This window comes from Candoia aspera, chromosome 1, assembly GCF_035149785.1.
Source record: "Candoia aspera isolate rCanAsp1 chromosome 1, rCanAsp1.hap2, whole genome shotgun sequence".
Lineage (NCBI taxonomy): Eukaryota > Metazoa > Chordata > Lepidosauria > Squamata > Boidae > Candoia > Candoia aspera.
The window spans coordinates 86,186,447-86,211,851 of record NC_086153.1 but is presented as its reverse complement, the minus strand read 5'-3'; the positions used below and the strand labels follow the sequence as shown (position 1 = coordinate 86,211,851).

General features: G+C 36.1%; 1 protein-coding gene across 1 annotated transcript in view; it reads left to right on the top strand.

Moving 5' to 3' along the window:
• The window catches only part of UST (uronyl 2-sulfotransferase), a 110,989-nt gene extending 86,340 nt beyond the window's left edge, over positions 1–24,649 (top strand). Inside the window, exons 6-8 of the mRNA XM_063308869.1 lie at positions 837–934; positions 1,716–1,873; positions 23,890–24,649. Of these exons, the coding sequence (XP_063164939.1) occupies positions 837–934; positions 1,716–1,873; positions 23,890–24,176 (543 nt within the window). The 3' untranslated portion in view covers positions 24,177–24,649. The remainder of the gene's footprint in view (positions 1–836; positions 935–1,715; positions 1,874–23,889) is intronic.
• Positions 24,650–25,405: the final 756 nt, after the last annotated feature.

Here is a 25,405-nt window from a genome sequence, read left to right as displayed (position 1 = left end):
CTTCCTTATCTGCTGCTCTTATCAACTGAAGTTCATCAGTGTTTTCAAATACACTTTATTGACAGGTTTCTAAAAGATTTTTTAAAATTGAAATGAAGATCAGAAGAGAAGAAAAAATGCTAGTTGAGAAAGGCAAATTGGAAGGTTTATCATCTGCTTGATAAAACAATAGGATGTCATCTGTCAGTCAGTAACCAAGGAATTCTTTTACAGCAACATTTCTGGAAACAACCAAGATAAAATACATTGCTGTTAAATGCAATATAATGCTACACTTTTAATTTTTAAGCAGAATGAAGTAAATGCCCTGTGAAATAATATGCTTTTACTGCACATCAGTAGGACCAATAGCTTAGTGATATTTCAGACCTTTCCAGTTTCAGGACCATATGTGGAACATTAGAATATACTGTATTTTGAATTCATTGATTGAATAATACTCCAGACTTTACTGTGAAAGAGTGTTAAATTCTCAACCTCGTTTTTGGAATATATTTCCAGATTTGTTCAGCGCACGGTGTACCACTGGAAATTTATCATGCATGTAAAACACCATGCCAAATGTTTTATATATTATTTGCAAGCAGTTGTTATTGCTTAAAAATGTGCAAATGTGGAGGTATGTGACATATCTGAAATGCAACTGCGTAATGTAGAACCTTCCCTCAGTCAAGAGGGTTTGGCTGTATGAGAGCTCCAAGCTGTTGTATCAAAAAATGCAACATGCTCTTAGTGTATATGTATGCATCATTTGTTTGGATTACCATATTCAAACCACTTACTTTAAAATTTCCTGTTGCTTTTTCATTTCCTCCTTTTCTTCCCCTCCCTTTTAGGATATTAATGTATGTATTCTTGAGAACTATCCTGAATGTTCCAATCCCAGGCTATTTTATATTATTCCATATTTCTGTGGACAGCATCCAAGATGCAGGTAATTACAAACTTCCTTTTATTCTAGCTTTTGTCTTCTTAAAGTTCTTTCCTACTGTTCAGGGAAGCTCTGAGGAGTTAGATTTAAAAGGTTCAGCGACTGTACCAAAGCTCCAAATGAAGTCGCCCCCATGTAACCTGAAGGACCCTGAATCCTCCAGAGCTTCAGATGGTCATATTAACAAGCAGCCTGGGCCATAAGCTAAAGGACTGGGCAATCAGGTTGACACCTGAATGTAGACTTCTGGATGCAGAACATAGAAGTAATTGATGTTTCTTTCCTTACTCAAAAGCCTCTTAAGGCTGTCTGTCTGTCAACTTTCATTTGAGCCTGTTCTTAGGTGAAACAAACTATTGGAGAACTCATTACTTATTTTACTTGGCTGAATACTTGCATCAATAAATACCTTGATTGGCTGGATCTTTTGTTACTTTAAATTATTGAACGTTATGATGTTATGCTGGCCCTGTGGGCACCCTTCTCCAATGTACTTTCCCAGTGTTTTGGACTGCATCTGTCATCAGCTGTACCCAGTGGAACCAGGAATGATGGGAGCTATCCTGTGATCCAAATCATTGGGAGGTCACATGTTGTGGAAAGTTGCCTGTAGTCTATATCAGGATCTCAAAATCCTAATTACAATGTACTTTAAAACATTTTAAATATGGCTCTGAAGCCTTTATAGTTATCCTTAAAAATTATTATTGTTCCGTATTTGGTGATTGATATCCTAGCAGGCTCTGTCATATTCATTTGAAGAATACCTTTAACATTTTTTAAGGGAACCTGGTGAATGGGCCCTCGAAAGAGCAAAAATGAATGTGAATGAAAATTTCCTACTTGTGGGCATTCTGGAAGAATTAGAGGATGTGCTGCTTTTACTAGAAAGATTTTTACCTCATTATTTCAAGGATGTACTCAGCATCTACAAAAACCCAGGTAACTCTCATGATATAATCACTAATTGTTTTTATTGCTCACTAAATATTTTTGTTTCAGTATATGATTCATAAATACATAACTTAGCATCCTGGATCAGCAATCAGCAAGTTGTAAATTCTTACCTGTTTTTTCCCCCAAACAATTAAAGTATCCATTTGTGCTGAATTATCCCTGAGTTTTGCTTTAAACCATCCTGCCAGCAAGAAAAAGGAAAGCAGATTTCTCCCACCTTCTGCAATTCTTAGCACTGTTCTTCAAATTCCTCTAAACATCTGGAAGAGTCTTTTGATGATCTAAGGGGAAAGGAGGGAGGAATTGATAAATATTGCTTCCTCTCTTCCACTGGCACAATTAACCACTGGACTGGAAGCTTTCCATAGATAGAAAGAGCCTTTCTGTTCATGAAAGGATATTATTGGATCTGTTGTACCTTAAGCAGTTGATTAGGTAACAGCAAACTTCCATGTCTTCTTTGCATCTTCTGTATAGCTGAAGAAATGTAATCATACTGCATAGTTCAGAATAAAAGTTGCTGCTCTGCTTGATCTCTCCTATTTATGAATTAGGCATTTAGTTTAAGAAATCTACTTATTTGGCATATAGAGAGTCATTTTATGAAATGTATACAATAATCATTATCAGACTATAGTTACTTACTGTATATTGTATTTGTTAGATTTTATATTTTCTCCAGGAACCCAAGGCAGTGTATGTAGCCCTCCCTCCCTCCAGTTTTCCCCACATCAAAAACTCTCAGTTTGGGCTGAGTGATAGTGAGTGCCCAAAGTCACCCAGTGAGTTTTTGTACTTAAGAATGGACACAGATCTGGCTCTCCTTTGTTCTAGGCGAGTGTTTCTCAACCTCAGCAACTTTAAGATGTGTGGGCTTCAACTCCCAGAATCCCCCCAGCCAGCATTCTGTGCTTTACAACGACTTTGGGATATTACAAGTTGGGCAGTATTTTTCTTTTAATTTAAATGTCTTGCAATTAAATGTTTTCTCACGTAAGTTTTGAAAATCAGATTTAATGAGAGACAGAAAATTAAAGCTCATTTTTCAAAAGCTCATCTTATTTATAGAATTCTCTTGATCCTTCTATTTAGTATTAGCTTGATTTGGCCAGAAGATGGCACCACATCTCTTCTTTTCTCTTAAAATTATAAACTAGATCCTTAAAAATGCAATTCTGCATCTGTCAGATTTCATATTTTGTTAAGAAAAAATGAGGGAGTAAAACTTGTATTTTCCCTGTCCTTCCTTCTGAATCTGTAAGATTCAAAATTATCCAGAGTAATGCTCTAATTAATGATCTTAAGAAGGTTTATGTTTTACCAGCACTTTTTAAAAACAACTTTCATTCTATTCCCTTGATAAATATAGCCAGAACACTGCTGCTTGGAGAGTTTTCGTATAAAGAAAGAATAAGATCTATTCATTATGAAAATGTTGCTGCCGTGTTGATTTTCATACTCTGGCACAACAAAAAAGAAATTATGCATATAAATATAAGTTATGCATTATTTATCTAAACAGGAGCCATAGTGAGCTGGTCATTGGTGTATCTAGAATTTGGTGTTTACTACAAGGTATAACAATTCCTCTACATGAGTTTATCACTTGCGTTTCCTATTCAGTAATCACAATTAAAGTAAGCTAAGAGTATCAGAAGGGACATAAATATGCAATCAAGCCCAATATTTTCAGAACAGAAGGAAAATAGAAGCTTGAAAATGTATTCTCATCCTTTCAGCATTGCTTAATTATGTAACAAAGTAGTGACAGAGATTTATAAATTCACAATTGGTTGGCTCAGATTGGATAATAGCAAGGAAATGTATAAACCTGTTTATAGCAGTGACTGAGACAAGCAGTTACATAGATATGGCTCCCAATACTTACCAAACTCATGAATCAGATAATGCCTGGATTTTGTAGCCTCATGAATTTAAAAAAATGCCTTTTTTTTTTTTTTTTTTTACTAACAGCTGCAAAACAAACTTGAAAGTAAGCTTAGATAAGATGGTGGCAGAGAAACAAAGCAGCCCATCAGCATCCTGCCCCCGAGAGAGGTACTAGGAATAAATCTATAACAAAGAAACTGCTATATGAAGAAACCATATGTGAGCATTAAAAGAAATAGCTCCACAGTGCAGTGTCCTAAACAGGCCATAAAATGTCAACATCATTATGTTAAGTCAAGTAGAAACAAACAAAATCCTATAAATGTAAATACATTTATGATTTAAATAGGAAATATATGCCAATCTATTTTTCTAATTGAGACAAATAACATTTCAGCTGAACAACAAAAGGATCTAATCTAAAGCTGCATAAGTGGAAAACCAGGGGTTCCCATTCTTTCTTCTCCTAGTCCCTCTCCTTCTTCCATGGAAGGTTTTTTTTGTTTCATTTTGCTTAGTTTTGTAGTGTGGATACGATACCCATCTACAAAGTACTCAAGCTGCATCTCAAACATGAACCACGCATATAATTTGAACTCTTACTCCTTTAAAATATATTTGTGAACCAAGTCCTTTCATGGTAATTGCCTGCTATGTATTACAGAAATATTTATAGCTGTCATTTTTGTAGATTGGTATGAGTCTACATTAAATTATGAGCCTGCATTCTAATTATATTCTACTGTCGATGTACAGTAGAAATTAATAGGCAGCTATGGATGTAAATGGAGTTCTTGATTAAATTACATTAAAAGAAAATGTAGCTATTTTGCTCAATAAGCCAAAGATCCAAAAGGTAACACCCATCTAAGTATGAATGTACCAGCCATTCATGACATTCACAGACAGCAGGCCTGGAGGAGCTTTGCCAAAACATAGTGGGTCAGTTGATTGCTTCTGTTTTGCAAAATCTACCCTTCAGCTGCCATACCCTCATCTATGTTTGGCCTGTGACAGAGAATTTGGTCCAGATCAGTACCAAATGTGGCTTTTTGTTTTTCAATACTAGAAGTCAAGGAGGGGAAGATTATTGGTTTGGATTTAAAGACCTTACTACTTTTTCATCAAAAAAAGTGTAGTTTCTTAGTAACAGAAAGACACTGTCCAGCAACTGACACAACCACTAAATGCATCTCATATATCAGCATTTTTAAAAATTAGGTAAATTTTGAGAATCAGTTTTGATTTTCATTTGGATATATCTTCAAATACATACATTCCTTCTAAATTCTAAGGTCTCCAAAATGACAGACAAAGTTAATGTTATGTCAACTGAGGGACTACCCAGCTAACCTCTCCTCCCTCACTGTAATGGGCTGAAACCGTCCATAGAGGAAAGAGTAGAACCACTACAAAGCAGTGCACCCAGTCTCTGCAGGAGATACCATGTTCCAAAAATTGCTGACAGGTTTAGGGGCTAAGGAGAGGTGTACCACCCTCATCTGGGTCTGGGCTTAGGTCATCCAGGAGAGTGACAAATGCCATCTTAGTCCCATGCCCGGCCCTGAAACCAGACTGAAAAGGGTCCAGATAATCCGTTTCCTCTAAGGTGCTGTGTAGTTGATCTGTCACCATTATCTCTTTTTTTATTATTATTATGAATTTTATTAAGTTTAAACAGAAAGATAAAAGCTATGGGAAAAAAAACTACAAACAAAGAGAAAAAAAACTAAAAAGGTGTGAAAACACAAAAGAAAAAAAAATTACATTACAGAAAGATGTGACTTCTGACTTTTATCAGCAAGGATATACAAAAATTTTCCATAATCAATCTCTTACTCTATATTAAACCAAAATCACATTATTTCTATAAATCATTCCCCTTTACTACATTATAAAAATCACTAAGTACAGTTACTCCCTCCCCTTATATTAAAATAAAGAAAAAAAATTCATATAAACCTCCTAAACAACTCCCCACCAAAAAATAACACTTATTTAATTATTCCCTTCCTACTACTATTCTATACATTTCTACTATAATAAAATTCAAACTAAAAACCACATAAATTGTCTGCCATTATACTAAAAAAATCCAACAGTTTTAATAATCTCAATCTTAATAAACCCAAAAAAGAAAAGCAATTCAAAACAATGACCTTAAATCAAATTCTTAAAACCATCCAAATAAACATTTTATACCCTAATAATCTTAATCCATATCCTTAAAAACTTCAGTCAAACCCTAAAAGTGATCCAGATAAACATTCTTTAACCCTTATCCCACTTCAAAATAAACCAAAGTATTTACATATCCCCACAATGTGCACAGAGCTTTTCTCTTGAAAAAAATCAAGCAGCCCAACTGCTCCCCTCAAGAATTCCAACTTCTCTTCAGAAAACCTCCCATACATAATGACCCCTTCTTTTTCATAACATTTCACCAAAAAGTCAGTTTTACTTACTGATCGCAGATCCCTCTCTCCATTGAATTTCTCCAACTCCACTATCCAATCTTCATCCAGCATCTCAACAGAAATCCCAATCTCATTCTTAGAAGAAACATTACTATCACTGTTGAATTCCTCAGTTTCATCCACTACATCCCCAACCAGATGACACATTTTATAGCTCATATTTTCTACAATGTCCTGAATGTCTTATATAAAAACTTGATAGGAATCAGAAAAGATCTGTTTAAAATCTTGATGGAAGTCAGAAAAAAATCTGTTTAAAATCCTCCATGTCTCACACAGTAGATTATGGTGACTCCAGGAGCTTAACCAGCAAAAGCCAAAGATATGGAAAAGTTCTGAAGTATGTTTACACAAAGTGAAAGTGAGATAAACAGACAGTTCCCAAGGGAAAGTAGAAACAGAAAGCCGAAGGTTTAAATCAGCCGATTCAACATGTAAGAAAATGCTAGTATCTTCAAATTTAATACCAAAATAATAACAGGAAGACAGTTATTTACTCTCAGTCCTCCTTTAAGGGAAACAAATTCTAAATCTTAAAAAAGTAATCCCAAAAATAACCCTAAGCACCAAGAGAGCCCGTGACTCCTTGCTGTAGAAAGCCTCGTAGGGTACGCATACTTAAAAATATATATATAAATTTGGTGATTTAGAAATGGTGGCTGGTCTAAGTGTCCCTTTAAGGCTACAGTGCAGTTTGGAAAATGGTGACATCCTCACCTCCCAGCTGGCTCTTACCAGTCAAACGCAGAATGCTGTTTGCGATCTTCTGGCTGCAAGCAGCCGTCCAGAGGTCAGATGGGGTGATTCCTGGTGTTTTCCTTCATCCGGAGAACACTCCTGGGCTTCAGGAAAACCTGCCTGAGCCTGAAAAAATTTGCTGCATTGTCAGTTCCGCCCATGGGCACAGTTGCTTAATCCGCCATGTCCCCACCAGAAGTCTCGATCTGCCACCATTATCTCAGCAATCTTCCCCAAAAGAGGAAGTTTGGAGACTAAATGATAATTATTCCAAGACTTCAGGCTCAAGAGATAGCCTCTTCAGCAAGACACACACCATAACTACCTTTAAGGAAGCTGGGAGCTGCTCTTTAGGTAAAGAGGAATTGCCAGTCTCACAGACTCACATAGTTACTCCTCTGCCTACCCCCCGCAACGGCCAGGATGGATAGGGATTCAATTTACATCTTGCAGAGGATAGTCTAGGCAGCACCCCGTCAGCGTTCTCATTATTCCTCATTACGAACAGGCCAGCATTATAAAATAATGTTGCCAACTTCTTTGATAACAGTCTTGTTAGTTTAACTCAAACTATGAGACAGTGAGTTTATTTATTTAATCTATATGCTGCCCTGTTAATTTTTTAAGAAATGTACAATATTTTGGGAATACGTGTACTTGAAAGCAAGCAGCAGCATAACACTGGGGAATTAGGCACAAGATTAGACCTGACCTTGTACCAATACCAAGTCACCTTGTACCAATACCAGATCTTTCTGCGTCCGTTAAGCTGTGCCGGAGATTCCAGCACCTTGTGATATCTGTGCTAGAGGACACACACCCATCTTTTGAAATATCCTACATAAGATGCTAGGGCAAAAAGGGAGACAAGATAGTTTTTGAAGTGGAAGAAATTATCTGAAAAACAGTTGCCTGAACTCTTCCCTTGGCCTAAAACAAGAAACTCATCCGTACTGCTTTCAGAACTGTTGTCCCTCAGTCCTTGCCGTACTATTTAGAAGATAATCAGAAGGGTAGGGATGAGGATAGTGGCTAGTTTTAAATCAGGTCTGAATTAGTTCAGAGTTATTTGTTGGGTGAATAAGTTTGCTATGCTCAAATTTATAGCTTTTTTTAAAAAATCAAGGTTTATCTTGGCATTTCCATTTAGCGCTAAAGCAAAATTCAAGAATTAACATGAGGAAGAGCCCTTTTGGATAGATGCAGAGGACATTTATTTTACCAATGAGTCAGCACAGAGCTAACCCATAAAGAATTAAAGGACAGTGTTATAATTCATGCAAGTTTTGGCATGTCTTTTTATAGAAATTAAGCGCTGAAAGTCTATCATTTCACATGCCACTCTGGTGGAGTTATTCATAAACTTAAATGCTTATCAGATCTATTTTACATCACACTCATTATGCACAAAATTAGAACAGGTTGATCAAAAAAAGTGAAATTAGAAAAAGATATCTGATTGCATTAGAGGTACTAAAAAGAAAATGCGATTTTTTTTCAGGAGTACATTTTGTACAAATTCTGACATTATTTTTAAAATGTATTGATGTCAGGTTGTGTAGTAATGCATAAGAAATATAGTTTGATCTTTTGGTTCAGTTTCTGAGAAAAAATTATTTTCATGATTATATTTAAAGAAGTTTTTAAAAGGCCTAGTTAAGCAGGAAAGGTGGAGAATTGGAAGTCCACTCCAAATGGTTAGGTACTTCAGTTTATAGGACATTCTCACTTAAGGTCAAAAATGTTTTTGTTGGGGCAGAGTCCGTATTTTAAAAATCAGTTAAGTATTAATGTGGACTTCGCAGTGTAGTATGTTGAATCCAGAAACAAGAAATTGGACACTGATTCACAACTAGATTTACTAACAGAATATCCCTACATTAGATGCCTGTATTATCTGTGTTTGCCTCCCTCATAATCAGACTTGAGTTTCACTCTCCAGAATAGTGAACCTCCACATATCATGCTGAAGTGTGCGGTATAAATGTTTTAAATAAATACATTTCATGTTTTGGTTATGTCTGTATGGTTTTCTCATCACTGCCACAAGCCACTGAAAACAACATTTGAGTTGCTGTGGAGAAGCCCATGTGATGGTAGCTGCTCTGTGTCACTAACTGCTTAATATGAATTGTGCATTATATAAACTAATGCTGTGCAAGGTCACTTTCTGATAATCTGTTTGCTACTGTTTTATGGGAAGTGTGCCTCGGAAAGGAGCCAGCTGGCCATGAGTGAGCCTCAACCCAGTTCTGAGGTGATGGGAAGCCATTATTCCTCACTATGTCAATGAGCTATAGAAATTCTTGAATTTATGTCCCCCCTTCTCTGCTGTCTTCTCTTTCATGAGGCAGAGGAGATTGAAATAATCCATTTCCAATAGGTCTATTATAAGGGGAACTTGACAACTATGATTTATTTAAACAATAATTAATTAGAACAACCCAAAATTCAGAATCATGGCTTATTCATAGTAAGCATAATTTAAACAACCACAGTTCCCCATTCAAAACATCTCAGGAAATAGGCTTAATGAAAACTACTTTTCCCATGAAGCAGAAGGATTGAGACTCACCAGACCTCATTTCTGTAGTGGAAAACATTGTTTGGACATTATGCTGGAGGAAAACTTTAGTACCATTTTTATGGGGCCATTTGTTAGGACGGTCACAACAGAGTCTTAACATTCCAATTTAAAGGGCTAGTACTGGCCTAAAAGTCCTTGAGGGGCTGGGAACTTGAATACCAATGAGCCTCCATTAGGGTACTGTCTGCCTTAACATTGCATATTCCTCAGAGGCTTTCTCAGAATCTGAACGCCTAGAAGTGAGTGGATGGAAGGCATTCTTAGTCAGGATACCCTTTTTAGGAGAGAGATTTGCTTGGCACCAATTTAAGCCCTGAAAATGCCTGGATTTGGTTTCATCAAGCATTTTATTTATGATTGTGAATGATAGTTTTATTAAAGGGCAGGCTGAAAATCTTTTAAATAGATGAAATAAGAGGGCTACTCTAAATGATCGCAGCAAATTCAGTCTTATAGCTCTGAAATGATCCATTAAATAACCATTGAAACAGTACAAAACTGTAATGGTTTACAGCACTTTCAGAAGTCTCTTTTTTTGTTGGGATTTATCTAAAGCATATAGGGCGTGGGAGTGTTTTGAAAATCTGAACAGAATTGCATACACATGTTAGCATTTTGTTAGAAATCACACTCAGCAGATTTTTCTCTGGTTGTAATTTGAGCCACTTGAAACTGCAGTGGCTTCAGCTAAGTTTTTCCATGGAGTTTCTAGCTCAAAGTTATATTCAGGTGATTCTTAAAATTGCTTCAATCCATTCCTCTTTTGCAGCTGAATAATGGGTTAGCAGTAAGTTTCATGATTTTCAGTGCCTTGGCATTTGGTGTAAGGTTTAGAGCAAGACTTACTTAGATACAGAGAAAAATGAGATGGATTTTCAATGCTTATTATACTTGAGTGCTTTGAACAGTTTTTAGAATACACTATTATTTGTTTTATACTCAAATGATAACCTTGGAAATAAAGTATTCAGTACCATGATAAGAAGTGGCTATATGCTAGATGATTTCATTTTTTAGAAGTAGGATGGAATGGCTTCAAAATCTACTCTTTCTCGTCATTACTGGCCCTTGTCCTTCAGAAGTGCAGCAGAAGATGTGACATGTTGAAAAAAATATATACTATTGACTGGCAATTTCCTTTTCCTCCAAACCATGAGAAAAAGTAATTGAATTCCCCAGGATGGAGGGCTTCTGTTTAAATGTTTGAACAGGTATCTGCTTAAAATACTAGAAAGTTCAATCAGAATTGGAATCTTTTGTGATTGTATCACAAAGTATTCAATTCTAATACTAAAGCATAAAAAGGTAATGTCTCCTTGTGATTCATGGATATATGTCCATATAGTTTTCTTGGCACCACATAGTTTTCTACTGCCTTTTTTCAGAATCTTTTTTTTCCCCCAATTTCCCAATCAGAGCTACAGTCCTGGGATTTCCTGGCCTTTAAACCAAAGACTTGACTCTGCTTAGCTTTTCAAGATCAATCAAGATTAACTCATCTGGCAATGCAGTAGCACCATATTACTACTGCTAAATCCCAGTCCTTATTAAGCAACTACTGAAACTGTTGCCTTAAATCAATGGCCTTTTGGGCCCCTTCCTTTCTCAGTCTTATCCATAGTTATTATGTTTGATTAAAATTGTTCTAAGGAAAAAAACAAAGGATTAAAATACTAGTACTAGTCTTGTTATGGTTACTGACCAGAATTTTACTGATTAACAAAATAATTAAAAATAAATAGTTTTTGTTTCAGGCAAAATATACAAATATAAAACTGTAACTATATCTTAATTGAGGCTATTAAGTTGCATTGAATTTTACAAACAGTATACCAAAATTTAACCACATTCAAGGAAACAGAATCTTACTGGTCTCATAGGAGTAACTGTACTATACATAAAATAAATCAGAATTGTCTGGGTATTTTGCTGAATAGGGAGTTATAAAGTGTGCCTTGCATCTTTATAAAGATGCCTAAACCTTCTGGAAAAAACAGTAACTTCAGCCAGTGGGTAGTAATACAGTTCCATGCACCCTTTCCCACTTTTATCAGACCCACCTCCTTCACCCATACTCAATTGGGTACATATGGGCTATGGTCCTTAAGGATTTAGATTGACCCCTTTCAAGAAGGGCAAAGGAACTGTGGGGTCCCAGCTGAGCTATTTTGGTTGAGAGCTGCTAGAATACTCTGTGGCCTCTGATAAAGTGAAAGGATTGTATTGCTGCCACTGATTTTTGTGCATTTTGGATGTGACCTGTGTTTGGTAGAACTATGAAAAAGTATCCCCAAATATTTAAAGATTTTGACTTGTTCTATTGTCTGGCCATTCAGAGCTATGCTTTGGAGAGAAAAAAAACAGATTTATGGCTTCAGAATAGCTTTAAATTTCATCTGGCAAAAGCAAATAGCTAGGCATTTCTCAGGCTTCAGTACACTAACCAATCTTAATACATTCCAGAAGCTTAAATCATGTTTCCTTTTTAAAAATCGGATTCTCCTAGAAGTATTTACTACTGCTTTTCTAATATAACTCCTTTTTTATTTTTGGTCCTTTCCATTTTTTAAAATCTTTTATGAGTTCAGTACCTCTACATTATTTTGACCCATCTCTCATATTACCTCATTACTCCACAAAGCAAAACAGTCCTCCACTGTCTAAATAAAAAGTAGTTTACTGCAGAAGTAAATTCTAATGGCTTCTGGTGTGAGTCATGGGTGACCGAAGATGTCTCTGTGAATTAAAATTAAATTTAAAAAATTTTTAAAATTACCTGGCATAGACATTATAGAGTTTGAAGGCACAGAAGACAACAGAATTGAGATTACCAAAATGGGAATACAAAAGACAAATCAAGAAAAGAATTTGGACATGGAGCAGCTGCGACAAGACATTTTGGATGATGCCTCTTTATGGGTTTTACAAGGTAGGTTGGTGAAAGCTTTGAAGACTTCATTTAAATACTAAAGTGTGATGAAAGATCAAATCCTGCCATGCTACAAGAATGATTTAAAGGTCAAGATTGTGCAGAGCAAAAAGACAGAATATAAATATGGACTATTTGACCAGGGATAAACTATTTGTTAGATATTACTGGTAACTCCTAATGGACTTTTTGCTGAACTAGGATTGAAAAGCTGATAATTTTTGGATTGTGTATGGATAAAAGTTAGACTGTGGGAAGAAGAGGGGTTTTTTTAATTATTAACTTTAAAAGAGGATAAAAAGTTAGCATATTAGCTTATGCTCGGTGTGATGATGGTTGGAAGTCACTTCTTCATTGCTGCCTTTGTTGTCTTTTTTTTCTTTTCTCAATTTTTTTCTTTTTCTTTTTTCTTTTTTCTGCACTTTTCCTTTTTTTTAGTTTAGTTTGTATTAGTTTCTACTATGTTTATTAAAAATTTCAATAAAATTATTTTATAAAGAAGTGAATTCTAGTGATTTATACTGGATAAAATACATCTTTTTGTGTACTGATTAAAGGATGTTTGCAGAAGCAAGAAAGGCTAAAGATAAAATCTGTGTACTTCAATTCTATTGAAGGAAATAAATTATTTCCTTCCAAATGCTAGCAGAACTCATTTTAGACTGTCCATTTCCCACCTATGAAAGCTTCTTTTTGTTAAAAAGGAAAAAAATATATATGTGGAAGTATAGAAGACAACACAGGTACTTACATGCATCAAGAAGGGAAAGAGAGAACATTGAATTGGTAATTTAAGTTAATTGTTAGCCTAATGTCCAGTAGGTGGCAATAAAATCTAATCTAATCTTCCAATCTGTTTGAATGAGAATTGTATATGAACTCCATTAAGCTATGGTGGAGGATTTTTCTTTAACATGTTTATAGTGCAAACATGGATGTTCAACCAGTGATTTGAAGGCTTTTTTTTCCTTCTGGGCTTGAATTGATGCTTCTATTCATGCTACTCATCCTTGGGCTCATGATTTGACTGGGTCAGGAGCACTGTAGACATATGGCAACCATATAATAGGTTTTAGTTGAGACATTTTTATTTGGAAATTTGTTACCTATTCTGTGAGAGGCACACAATAGCCAAGTTTCTTCAATTGGTAACATTAAACCTTAACTGTAGGTCTTAATATAGTGTTGTGTTTATCTTGAATTTTTCTCAGAAAGCAACCAGCAATCAATGAGGTTGTTTCTACATAAGGCTTATGGGGGACCTTTGGGAGACACCACTCACCACCCATGCTATTACATTTTGGGTCAGCTGCAATTTCCAGATTATTTTTAAAGGACATCCCACAAAGAATGTGTTACAGTTATCGTATCTTGGTTACCAGCTCATGAGCCACCAAAACCAGATTTGTGTCTTCCAAATAGGAATTTACCTAGTTTACCCCTCTCCTTAGCACTCAGGCTAAATGAATGTCCAACATCAGTGCTGGATTGAGTAAGCCACCAAATTGCAAACCTGATCAATAAAAGGCTATAACCCCATCCAGAACAGACATTTCTCCAGAATCCTAAAATTCATCCTCCAAAATCAATGGTAGCACTGTCCGGATGTGATGCCTAACATTCTCTTATGGTCTGGAGGCATTAAGAGGCCTTGGAGAAGTCTAATCTCAAGCTTTCAGGAAAGAGCCAGTTTGGTCTAGTGGTTAATGTGCTGGGCTAGAAACCAGGGGACTGTGAGTTCTAGTCCTGCCTGAGGCATGAAAGCCAGCTGGGTGACTTGGGCCAGTCTCTCTCTCTCAGCCCAACTCACCTCACAGGGTTGTTGTTGTGGGGAAAATAGGAGGAGGAAGGAGTATTTGGTATGTTCACCGCCTTGAGTTATTTATAAAAATAAGAAAGGCAGGATAAAAATTAAATTAAAAAAGAAGAAAAAAATGGTCATTTGAATATTTATAACAACTCCAGAATTGCAAATGATTCTTCCCAGTAGTTTCTTATACATGTTAAATGACATGGGGGACAACAAAGAATCTAAAGGGATCTCAGATATAAATTCAGGGGAGTCAAGCAGAAATCCCCCAGTATAATTTTTTGTCACTTTACCTGTTTTATTTAATAGTAATTTTATTAAAGATTACAATTATAACAGTAAAAACTAATACAAACTAAAAATAAGAATAAAAATAAATAGAAGGTGCAGAAAAGAAAGAAAAAATAGAGAAAGAAAAAAGAAAAAACATAGTAAAGAAAAAGAAAAATATATACAGAAGTGACTTCCCCCTTCATCACAAGTATAAACAATTTTACTAACTTATTACCTTCTCTTAAAATGCAACAAATTATTTCTTCTTCCCATATCCCATCTCTTATCTGTAAACAAATCCATGAAGCCTTGTCATTTCAGTCCTGATGTCAGCAAAAGTCCATTAACAGTTACCTGAGATAATATATCTATTTTAACCTTGATCAAATAAACCAACATATTCCTTCCTTTTATTTTTAACAATATTGATCTTTAGTCCCTTCAAATAATGTCCTACAACTTCTTTTCATTTTTTCTTTGTCCTTTTTCAAAGAATTCTTCAATGTTTTAGCAAACCTTTTTTGTAAATCCAGTATAGAAAAAATTTCCAGTCACTCTCTTGGTTTGTTATTTGTATATCCCTTTTAATTATTAAGACATCAGCTGGTTTCTTTTGTATATCCAGTGTAGCATCTTTTTCCATATCATTCTTGTAGCTGTCATTTTTAAATCCACTTTCAGATCAGTCTCAGTCTCAGGTAGAACTTGTTCCTCTTCTACAACTTTTTTTTTAAACACAATCTATCTATAGAGACAGACACTCTTAAAATTAACTTCTGGGTCCATTGTTCAAAAATATCCAATGTTAAAATAATGTCCCCTTTTTGGGAGAGATGGGCGATGATAGAAATTTGAAAAATAAATAAATGTGTTTTATTCTGTATTAGTAAGTCAAATTTAAGTGTTCTCCTTTAATTGTAATCTTTAGTTCCTTTTGGTTCCCTCTGGTATCCAACCTTCAAAGTCTCATCCTATCTTTTTTTTTAAAGAATTCAAAACAAAAGCATTTTCCCATGGGAAGGATTCTTATAATTAATTCCAAAATCTTATTTCAAATCCATCTGGACCCTTAGTCCATTTGTAACTTTTCAAAATCAAAGCTCTAATCACCCTTTTGCTGTTTATTCCCCCCGCCAATTGTTTCAAGTTCTTAAACTTGTAGTTAAAACTTCTTTTGCTAAGAATCGAATGAAACTCACCTGGTGCTGTAAAACATGTTGATCCAAAGGTTCCTAATAGCTGAAAAATAATTAAGCAATTTCCAAAAGTGATTAGAAAAGGGAGTATGTGAATTTAGTGTTCTTTCAAAGGAACCAACTGTGGTTTGAGCTAGATGGCTATTCCCTCGTCTCCCACAGCTCTAAACTCACCGGCGACCACCGTCTTGTGGTCTCCTCAGGAGAAGCAACCGTCTGGAGCACTTGTGGGTGATCTCAAGTCCTCTCCTTGTCTGGAGAGGAATTATGAAGAGCCGGTCTACCTGCTGGCTCTTTATTCCACCGCAGTCATCAGCTCTGCTTTTTGGGAGCTGTCTTCAGTCTGCCATTTCTTCCCTGGAAGTCGTACCTGTTTTGTTTTGTTTTGTTTTGTTTTTTTAGGTAAAATTGACAAGAGTTCTGACATGTTCCCCTTCAAGCTCAAAATTAAAGGTGGCCTGATCTGGTCTAGTCTGGTCTGGTGTTTTGGTATACTAGTGGATGCCCCAGATGGGAAGGTGTCATACATGAGGGAGAATCACACAAAAGGCTGACCAATATGAACTACATATTCTCAAAAACAAACCCATGGAAAGGAGAATGAATGTTGCTTGTTTTCCTAGCATGGGTGGGAGATGTAAAGAAGTAGGGCAATCCACCAATTAGAGGCCATGGTAAGAATGGTCCAGCAGAACGCCAAGGCATAATAATGGCTAAGGTAGAGGAAGGGGTTGATATTTGTGGAGGGATTTCTTAAGCAAGCTTCGTTTCCAGCCAGGCCATTCACAGGAGTAAAGCAGCTTAAGGCTACAGTAGGGAAAAGTTCATAATATACCATGTAGGTCAGTGTTTCTCAACCTTGGCAACTTTTAAGATGTGTGGACTTCAACTCCCAGAGTAAGGCTTGCTGGAGAATTCTGGGAGTTGAAGTCCACACGTTTTAAAGTTGAGAAACACTGATATAGGTTATGGAATCTAATCACTTGCCAGTAGGGAGGCTTTTTCAGTAGCCTGTTCTGAAGAACTGTAGGATATTTTAACTTATGTGTTTCAAATGAAGAAAGAGAACTATCTATTGTGGAAAGAAATTCATAGTTCACCATTGCTACTAGCTATTTTTATAATTACACTGTGGCAGTGAGCAACTGAGAGTAACAAGATGGCACATACTTTAGAGCTGTATGCCTTTTTAAAAAAAGTTTGTCTACTACAATTGGGTGGAATATTAAAATAGTTGCCTAGAAAAATATAGAAAAAAATTTAATCTCAACCTCCTTTCTATTTCAAAGATGTTTACCTTGGATGCACACACTGAAGATGTTTAAAGACTGAGAATGCCATTAATAATGTTTTTAAAACCCTCTTATTTCCTGCATTATTCTAGTCCAGAACAGAAGTAGATCCAGTTATTCCCTTTCCAAGGGACATAGCAAACCTGTGGGGAAAGTTGCATGAGTTGTCACAAGAAAATTTTGGTAGTTCTTTCCCCTCTTTATCATTTTGTTTACTTCTGAAGCAAGCCTTAGTCCTTGACAGTGGAGGGTTGTTGTTTTGTTTTGTTTTTGCCTTTAGGGCTGGATTGAGGAAAGCTTTGATTCTAATTCTCTGGCTGTTAGTCAGAACAGTCAGTCTCCATGTCACAAGCAGAGTTCTCTAAATACACACTGTTTTATTCTCCTTTTGATATTCTCTCCTCCCCACCCCTTCTTTTTTAATGTCAGATGTCCTCACCCTTTGACCACCCTCAGACTTCTTACATATTAAATGCTCTGAAGTGTTCAGACTCAAGTGAAAGGTGAAATGAGATCCTTTACTTTTTAGTATTTTTTTTTCATAAATGATTAGTGGTATTCTTAATGAGAGCGGCTTTAAAATAAAACAGAAGACTGTCCTGAACGTGATATCCTTTTACTTAGCATGCATTGGCCTGGCATCATAACACTAAGCAAAAGATTTGGCTGGAGAGGCCCCACCTCGTCCCAGCCTCAGTGACCCAGCACTTGCCTGAATTTCACAAAGGGCTTTGGATTCCAAACCTTCTCTGTTGGCCATTAACTCCACTTTCCAGACTGAATAAATGTTGATGGTGATGATTTATCAGGAACTGCTTTTCTACCCTCATAATAATTTTATATGTCAACATTTTAAAAAAAATACAAGGAGTTCATCATGCTGTCTAAATCATATCTAAGATCTATCTGCTAAGACATATATTAACCTGAAATAATGCCTTTTATTTAAGACATCTTGTCCCCTCTCCAAAAGGAAGAATAAATAGAAAATTACAAACATACAAAATCAGGTGCAATGTCCAGCTTTCTACCATGTCAAACTGGCATGGCCAACTCCAGCTGAAATCAGTTCCAAAGGCTTTTCCACCAAGTGAATGTGTGACACACTTGCGTGTCTTTGAATGCCAGAAACCACATTCCATAAGAGGACAGGCCAAAAAGAAAAGAATTAATTATTGATTAAAATTAATTGCAAAATATAAGGTGTATCAGATACAAAATTAATTGATTGTCCATCTGCATATTACATAAACACACCCAATACTATTTTTCTTTCTCTCTCTTACACACACACACAGACATGTGTACCTCCCTTGTTCCAGCAGGAACAGCAAAAGAAGAATTGCCTTGGATGTATTACTGTTACTGGTGCTTCTTTTCTTGATATATTTTTGTCATTGGAATATTCAGTATTCAGCTTTTTTTTTTTCTTTTAAGCTACTTTGGGTGTATTTACAGAGAAAACAGGATGTAAATGATAGATGCAAGTTCAAATACTGGCTGTGCTATATTAAATAGAGTTCACAGTTTGAGCAATTGGGAGACTTGTTTTTAATACGTTCAAGGACTCCTGCCCTGGTCACCACCTGCACGGATTACTGTAACACGCTGTACATGGGGCTGCCTTTGAAGAGCATCCAGAAGCTTCAGCTGGTACAAAATGCAGCAGCACAGGCAGTTACGTGTGCACCTAGGTGTAACATTTACTGAATGTTACACCTTTGTTCCCTGAGCTACATTGGTTACCAGTTTGCTTCTGAGTTCAATTCAAGGTGCTGGTAATGACCTATAAAGCCCTACATGGCATGGGGCCATGTTATTTGAGGGACCATCTCTCCCCAGTCACATCTACCCATTTCATGAGGTCCATCAGGAAGGTCATACTGTGGGTCCCATCTATGAAGGAATGTCATCTGACTGAACCCAGAAAGAGAGCCTTTTCTACCATGGCACCCACCCTTTGGAATATCATTCTCCCTGAGGTCAGATTGGCTCCAACCTTGATGGCCTTCTGAAAGGGCCTGAAAACTTGGCTTTGCCATCTGGCTTGGGCATCTGATAATGTGGGTAGGAAGCCTGCAAATTGTCTGTATTGCTAGGGAAATTGAGTTTGCTCTCCTGCAGATTATGGGGTTTTTTTTAATGGTTTTTAATATTTTTTAATGTTTTTAATGTTTTTTAATTATTTTTGTTAGGGATTTTTTGGTTATTTTGTTGTGTTGTTTTTGTGTTTTTATCTTTGTATGCCATTCAGAGTCACATATGTGAGATGGGCAGCTATATAAATTTAGCAAATAAATCATGGAAATTGCTAAACTCCCAGTCAGTTAAATATGTTTAGTTTCCACATCATCTTTCCTTCCATCTATTGATAAAATTGCTTTCAAGTAGAAATGTATATAATTTTTTAACATGGGCTAGTGTAATTCAAAGCAAACAACTGAAAAAGAACTATCAGCTATCTTCCTCCATGTTTCATTTTGGAATTGTTAAAAAAGACCCATTCCTCAAATCTCAGTTCAACTTGCAATCCATATTCAGTTCAAATAGCCCATGTAATATTTTCCAAAAAAAGAGTGGAACTGGGAGTGAGAAGCCTCTGAGAGACAGCTCACTTCCCTTTCTTCTCTTAAAATGTCCCCATAATGTCCCAAAATCATGCACCTGAAATAAAAAAGATACAACTAAAAAAAGATACAACTCATACTCAAAGTTATGACCGTCGCACCACCCCCATGGTCACATGATCGCAATTTGGGCACTTGGCAACTGGCTCACATTGACAACCCATTGCAGTATCCTGCAGTCACATGATCACAATTTGAAACCTTCCCAGCCAGCTTCTGTCAAGCCAAATCAGTAGGAACCATTGATTTGCTTAACAACCATGTCATTCGCTTAATAGCCATGGTGATTCACTTAATGACCATGGTAAAATAGTAAAATTGGGTCCAGTCATATGATGCCTTGCTTAATGACTGCATTGCTTAGTGACTGAAATTCCAGTCCCAATTGCGGTCATTAAACGAGGACTACCTGTATATAAATTTGATAAATAAATAATTTGCATTCCCCAGCCAATAGAAGGTCATCCTCTCTGATTTAATTAAACAGATTGAAATGGATTATAGATACAGCACTGTTTAATTTTATATTTGTGATGAAGAGGAAATAATACCTTCAATCATTTAATTCCTTGATTGTCTCTTTTAAGAACACAAAGCAGTTATCAAACTTGAACATTAGATTTGTTTAACCAAAAACAGAACTCCTAGTCTTGAAGCATTAAGAAAACATGCAGGAACATAGGCTAAAATGAACATATTTAATATTCGTTACTAACCAGCTAGATGTTATATTTGAAGAGAGATGCTGGCTCCATAAGTTTCTTGGAAAATTGCCAGTCTTTAGAGTAAAACTTCTATAAACATTGAGAACTCTGTATCAAAACATTGCCTCTGGGATTTCCCATTCTTTCACAGGTTCAGACTGTAAGAGTAATACATATATATGATCCATTATCTCAATACTATTGTAATAGTGCAGTCATCTATTGTATGTCATCATTTTATTGTAGAAAATACCTAGAGACATTTTTGTACAATTAGTGGTTCATACAGCTGTAAGTGTTTTGGGCTTTTTGGAAAAATAGATCCCCTTTCAGAAAAGCATGTATAATATACAGCAAAGCATTACTTTTGGTCTTCCATTGCTTTAAGATATTTAAAAGGAAGGTTGGTGTTTTGCTTCACATGGCAAACATGTATGACCATTTTGCCTTATTTTTTTCCACTTCCTTATTTTCAGCATGGATTTTATCAAACTCGCAAATTGGGCTTCGGTTGATTTAAGTAATAAAAAGCCAAAGCAAATACTGTAAGACAAAATAAAGGTTCTAAAATAAATAGTGCAGTTTGTTCCCCTCCATATGGCAACCTGTCCAGAAGGTCATAAAGTCTGGGTCCCCTGTCTTCAACTGAAGCAGCTGGGTTTACACAGCATTTCTAATATGTTTGGTCTGGCATGGAGCCAGCCAGGCAACCTTTTTTTTTATTATGTGCATTTCATAGAGGAGTTCTGTGGGTAACTTCAAGAAACAGGTTTGAGAGTAACTTCAGATTTTTATTAAAAGAGTTATTTAAAGAAAATACAAAGTTATGTCAACAAAATGGTAGAGGGTAGAGATTAGCACCATGATAGAGGTTAGTGATTTGTTAATTAGGCTCAAATCTATATGGGCAAGTTAATGTCAATCATGATGGAGGATGAGGATTTGATTGCAGTGGGGTGGGCTTTTTTTTTTTTTTTTTTTGGTTCTTCTTCCCAGAAAGAGCAATTTATATAGATGAACAGCTAGAATATTTATTAGTAATTATGTTGTTTTATTTTTAACATTTTATTATTAAAATCCTAACTCAAATGGGTATTAATATGGGGGGGGGGAGAATCTCGCAGTTATTTTATATTAAAATGAGATGGAAATTCCCATAGACAGATTTCATGAAAAATCCTTGTGACATTCACTCCATTTATTCCTCTATGAAGCTTTTTCAGAGCCAGACTAGATGATATATTCACACGTTTTGCCACTGTATAGTTTTAACATAACGTGGGCCTGGATCAGGCAATCGTATTAGGACAATGGCCTGGCACTGTTTTAATCTTTTACCACCACTGGAACCTCTGTCAGAATCAGGCCCGTAGTATGTACTACATGAGAGAATGAATAGAATCTGGTGTGGGAATACAGTGAGATACTGAAATGCACAGGCTCATGAGCCAACAGGAGCTGTTGTAAACAGTTGGCTATGCAAGGTACCACACATCAACCCCAGCAATTTACACTGGTATTTTTCAGGAATGCCCAGCCAGTGTCACAACTGGAGATAAAAAGAGTCTGGAGTAAAGGAAAGAAGGTCCAAAATAGTACCAACAGCAGCATCTGGAGACAAATCAAAGGGTTGAATAGGGTCTCAGATAATCAGCCAGTAGGTTACCTTCCTTTCAGTGCAGACACTACCAATGCCACTTCCCCAGTTCCAATGCAATTATGGTCAGGAAAAAAAGATTGAAGTCCATCTTCCACATTATGATTCCGGGTACGTGTTGCTCCAGCAGTTGATTTTTAAAACCTATAGCAGTGAATAATATCGCACATAGCTTGTCCTTCAGAGGTGATACAACAGATCCATTACTAGTATTTCTTGCTTTGTGTAGAGGCAGCTTGCAAGGATTTAGTGCTGGAGGACATGAGGTTTGAAAGGTTGAATCCTTCTTCTTGCCATCCCACAAAAAAATTCTTGTTATCTGTAATATAAACATACTGTAATGTTCCAAAACTGTTGAGTCATAGTCTTGGATTTAAGGTAGGAATGCAGAAGGTTTTTGTGCAGGAGTCATATTCCAAAACTGAATGGGGACATGATAAAAAATAAATTGTATTTTAATTTAGTTGATTAATATGATTGCTTCTCATTCGTTTAATAATTTTCCTCTTTTTGTTTGCTTGTTTAAAGTTATGAAAATAATATCTGCTGTAATTGATTAGACTCTCAGAAATTTATAGTAATTATGAGCAACAATAAGCAAGACACACCTTATTAAAACATCCATAGTAAAAGTAAAATTGAAACTTAAAACTATAAAACCACGAACATAAAATCAAGCAAACTTGGGGATCCTATCACTCACTGTAAGCTCTCCAGAGTAACTCAATTTTCTAAAAATTTGAACAAGGCTAAAACTACAGGGGCCAGCCAAATTTCTACAGTGAAGCTATTTCATAGTGTAGGCCGCCAGAAATCAGTGCATACTTGCATTGTAGAATTTGCAGAAATGGGGGATCATCAGCAGTTTCTCCTGTGACACACAGATTGGGCTGGTCAGTTCTGACTGAAGGCATGCATAAGAAGCAATTCAAAGAAACTATGGAAGCTCTTGGGGTGCTACTTTAAATTTTTGGGAGGCAACAGCTTTCACTCCCATGAATTAAGGAGGAAAAGGAAACTGCACACATTCATTTTCAGCTAACACGTTTCATACTGGATAAAAAGTTTGTTTGTTATTTTTTTAAAATAAATAACTCGAGGTGGTGAACATACCGAATACTCTTTCTTCCTCCTATTTTCCCCACAACAACAACCCTGTGAGGTGAGTTGGGCTGAGAGAGAGTGACTGACCAAGGTCACCCAGCCGGCTTTCATGCCTAAAATGGGACTAGAATCCTCAATCTCCTGGTTTCTAGCCTGGTGCATTAAAAGGATTTAGTGACTGACTTGTTTTCTAAAAACCTATAAATGAATGAAGATAAGAAATGCATAGAGGATTCCAGGAGAATCCAATCACATTCCAGTTATCATTTCTTCTTTTCCTCTGTCATAATCACTATCAATTTTGTAAATTGGTTTCCGATTAAGATATGTTCCCAGTGGGACTGAAATTGTGGGATTGAAATTGTCATGATGAACTTTTCACACTGAACTCAATATGATTTATATATAAGCTGTTTATCCCTGGTTACTTTTGCTCTTTGTAATCTCATTGACAGCTTGAGAGTTGAAGGATCTTGGCATGAAATTTGAGTTTTCTCTTGGATTCTGGAGTCAAATCTCTGAATTCTGTTCAGGTTAGAAAATTTTAAGTACCATCTGGTATAATCAAAAAATGAAGCCCATATTTCAGTTTTGAAGTATTTGCAGGCTCATTTCTTTCAAGGGACCATGTTTCTAGCAGGGGACATGTTGGTAATTCAGAAAATGAAAATAGTGATTGTCTTGACATAAATTCCTCTTTATGCAAATATCTTACAGAGCATAGGAAACTTGGCAATCTAACTGTGACAGTGAAAAAGACCGTCCCTTCAACAGAATCCATCCAGATCCTATACCAGCGCATGAGATATGAATATGAATTCTACTATTATGTCAAAGAACAGTTTCACCTGCTAAAACGCAAGTTTGGATTAAGATCTTCAAGTAGTCACTCTTCTCCTAGGCCAGAATTTGCCATTCCTTCTCCTCTAGAAACTGAAGAGCCAGTGATAGAAGATGAGGAGCAAGATGATGAAAGGTGGTTAGAAGATATTTATAAAAGGTGATGCAAGACTGATTCCAGATTGCTTAAAAAATGTTAAGAAAAACCTGAAGAAAGTGAGTTAATGCACAGCAGCATTTAAAAAGACATTTCCCCTAGGCTGAACTGAAAGCCCCCTTTCTGAGAAGGTGCATTTGTTGAAATGTTTTGTTTGTTTGTTTCCTTGGCTCCACAGAATTATTATAGTTAGAACATACTTTTAAGTATACCATCTCTTGTTTCAATAGAAATAACATTGATGTTGTAAAATATGTCTGTATATGGTACTTACTTGCAGAATGATATACATCACCATGTTGGTCATTTGTAATTTTCACAAAACTAGTTTGCCCGATGTAGCATTTAATTTAACCTATTACAGTTTTATTTGAGCACATTGAAATAATAGCATTATATAAGAGGTTTGTCATCGCCTTAATAAGGAATGTTGTTCTGAAATAAGAAAGCTATCTATTGCTACTAATACCAGTTGAGAAGGAGCAATTATCAACAGTCAAAATTGGAATGTGGAAAAATCGAGTTAATGAATTTTCCACAGTCTAACATCATCTAGCTATGTTGGACTACAACTTCAGTGATTCCCAGTTAGGTCTGTGTTGCCAGTACTGGCTGGCAGCAATGAGAGTTGCAGCATGTATGGAATTTGGGAACGTGGGTATTGTTAAATATCAGTACAATTCTGAGGATGAATAAAACTGAAGAGGACAATATTAATGGAGTTTAAACTTAAGCTGTAGGGGAAAGTGTGGGATATTTCTTTTTATTTTAAAGGAGATCCTCTTTTTCCATAGTAGTTTTGTCAATAAGCAAATACCCATAAAAGGAGGAGAACAAGAACTTTGTGGGATGGGAAGAGTTGGTCTTTGCAAAAACATTTCTGTAACATTATAAATGCATTAGTTACTGATGAAATTGATTGGTTCTCATTTCAAGACATTATTTCTGAAGGTGGAAATTTCTAATGAATATGTCTCAGGTACTCTGAAAATCTGATACTAAAGAACAACATGGAAGATGAATATGCTGTGATCCCTTCAGATGTTCTTTTTCTCAAAGAAGTCTTGCATTTAGATAAGGAGCAGGTAGTCTCAACAGCATATTCAAATTGTACTCTGGCTAGAATAGTCAACATTGATGATTGATAACCAGAAATTACCATTCTAAAGAACAAAGGTGTAATAGATGTATGCGTGTTCCACTTCTCCAAGTTACTGGTTCTTGTCTTGGTCTGTA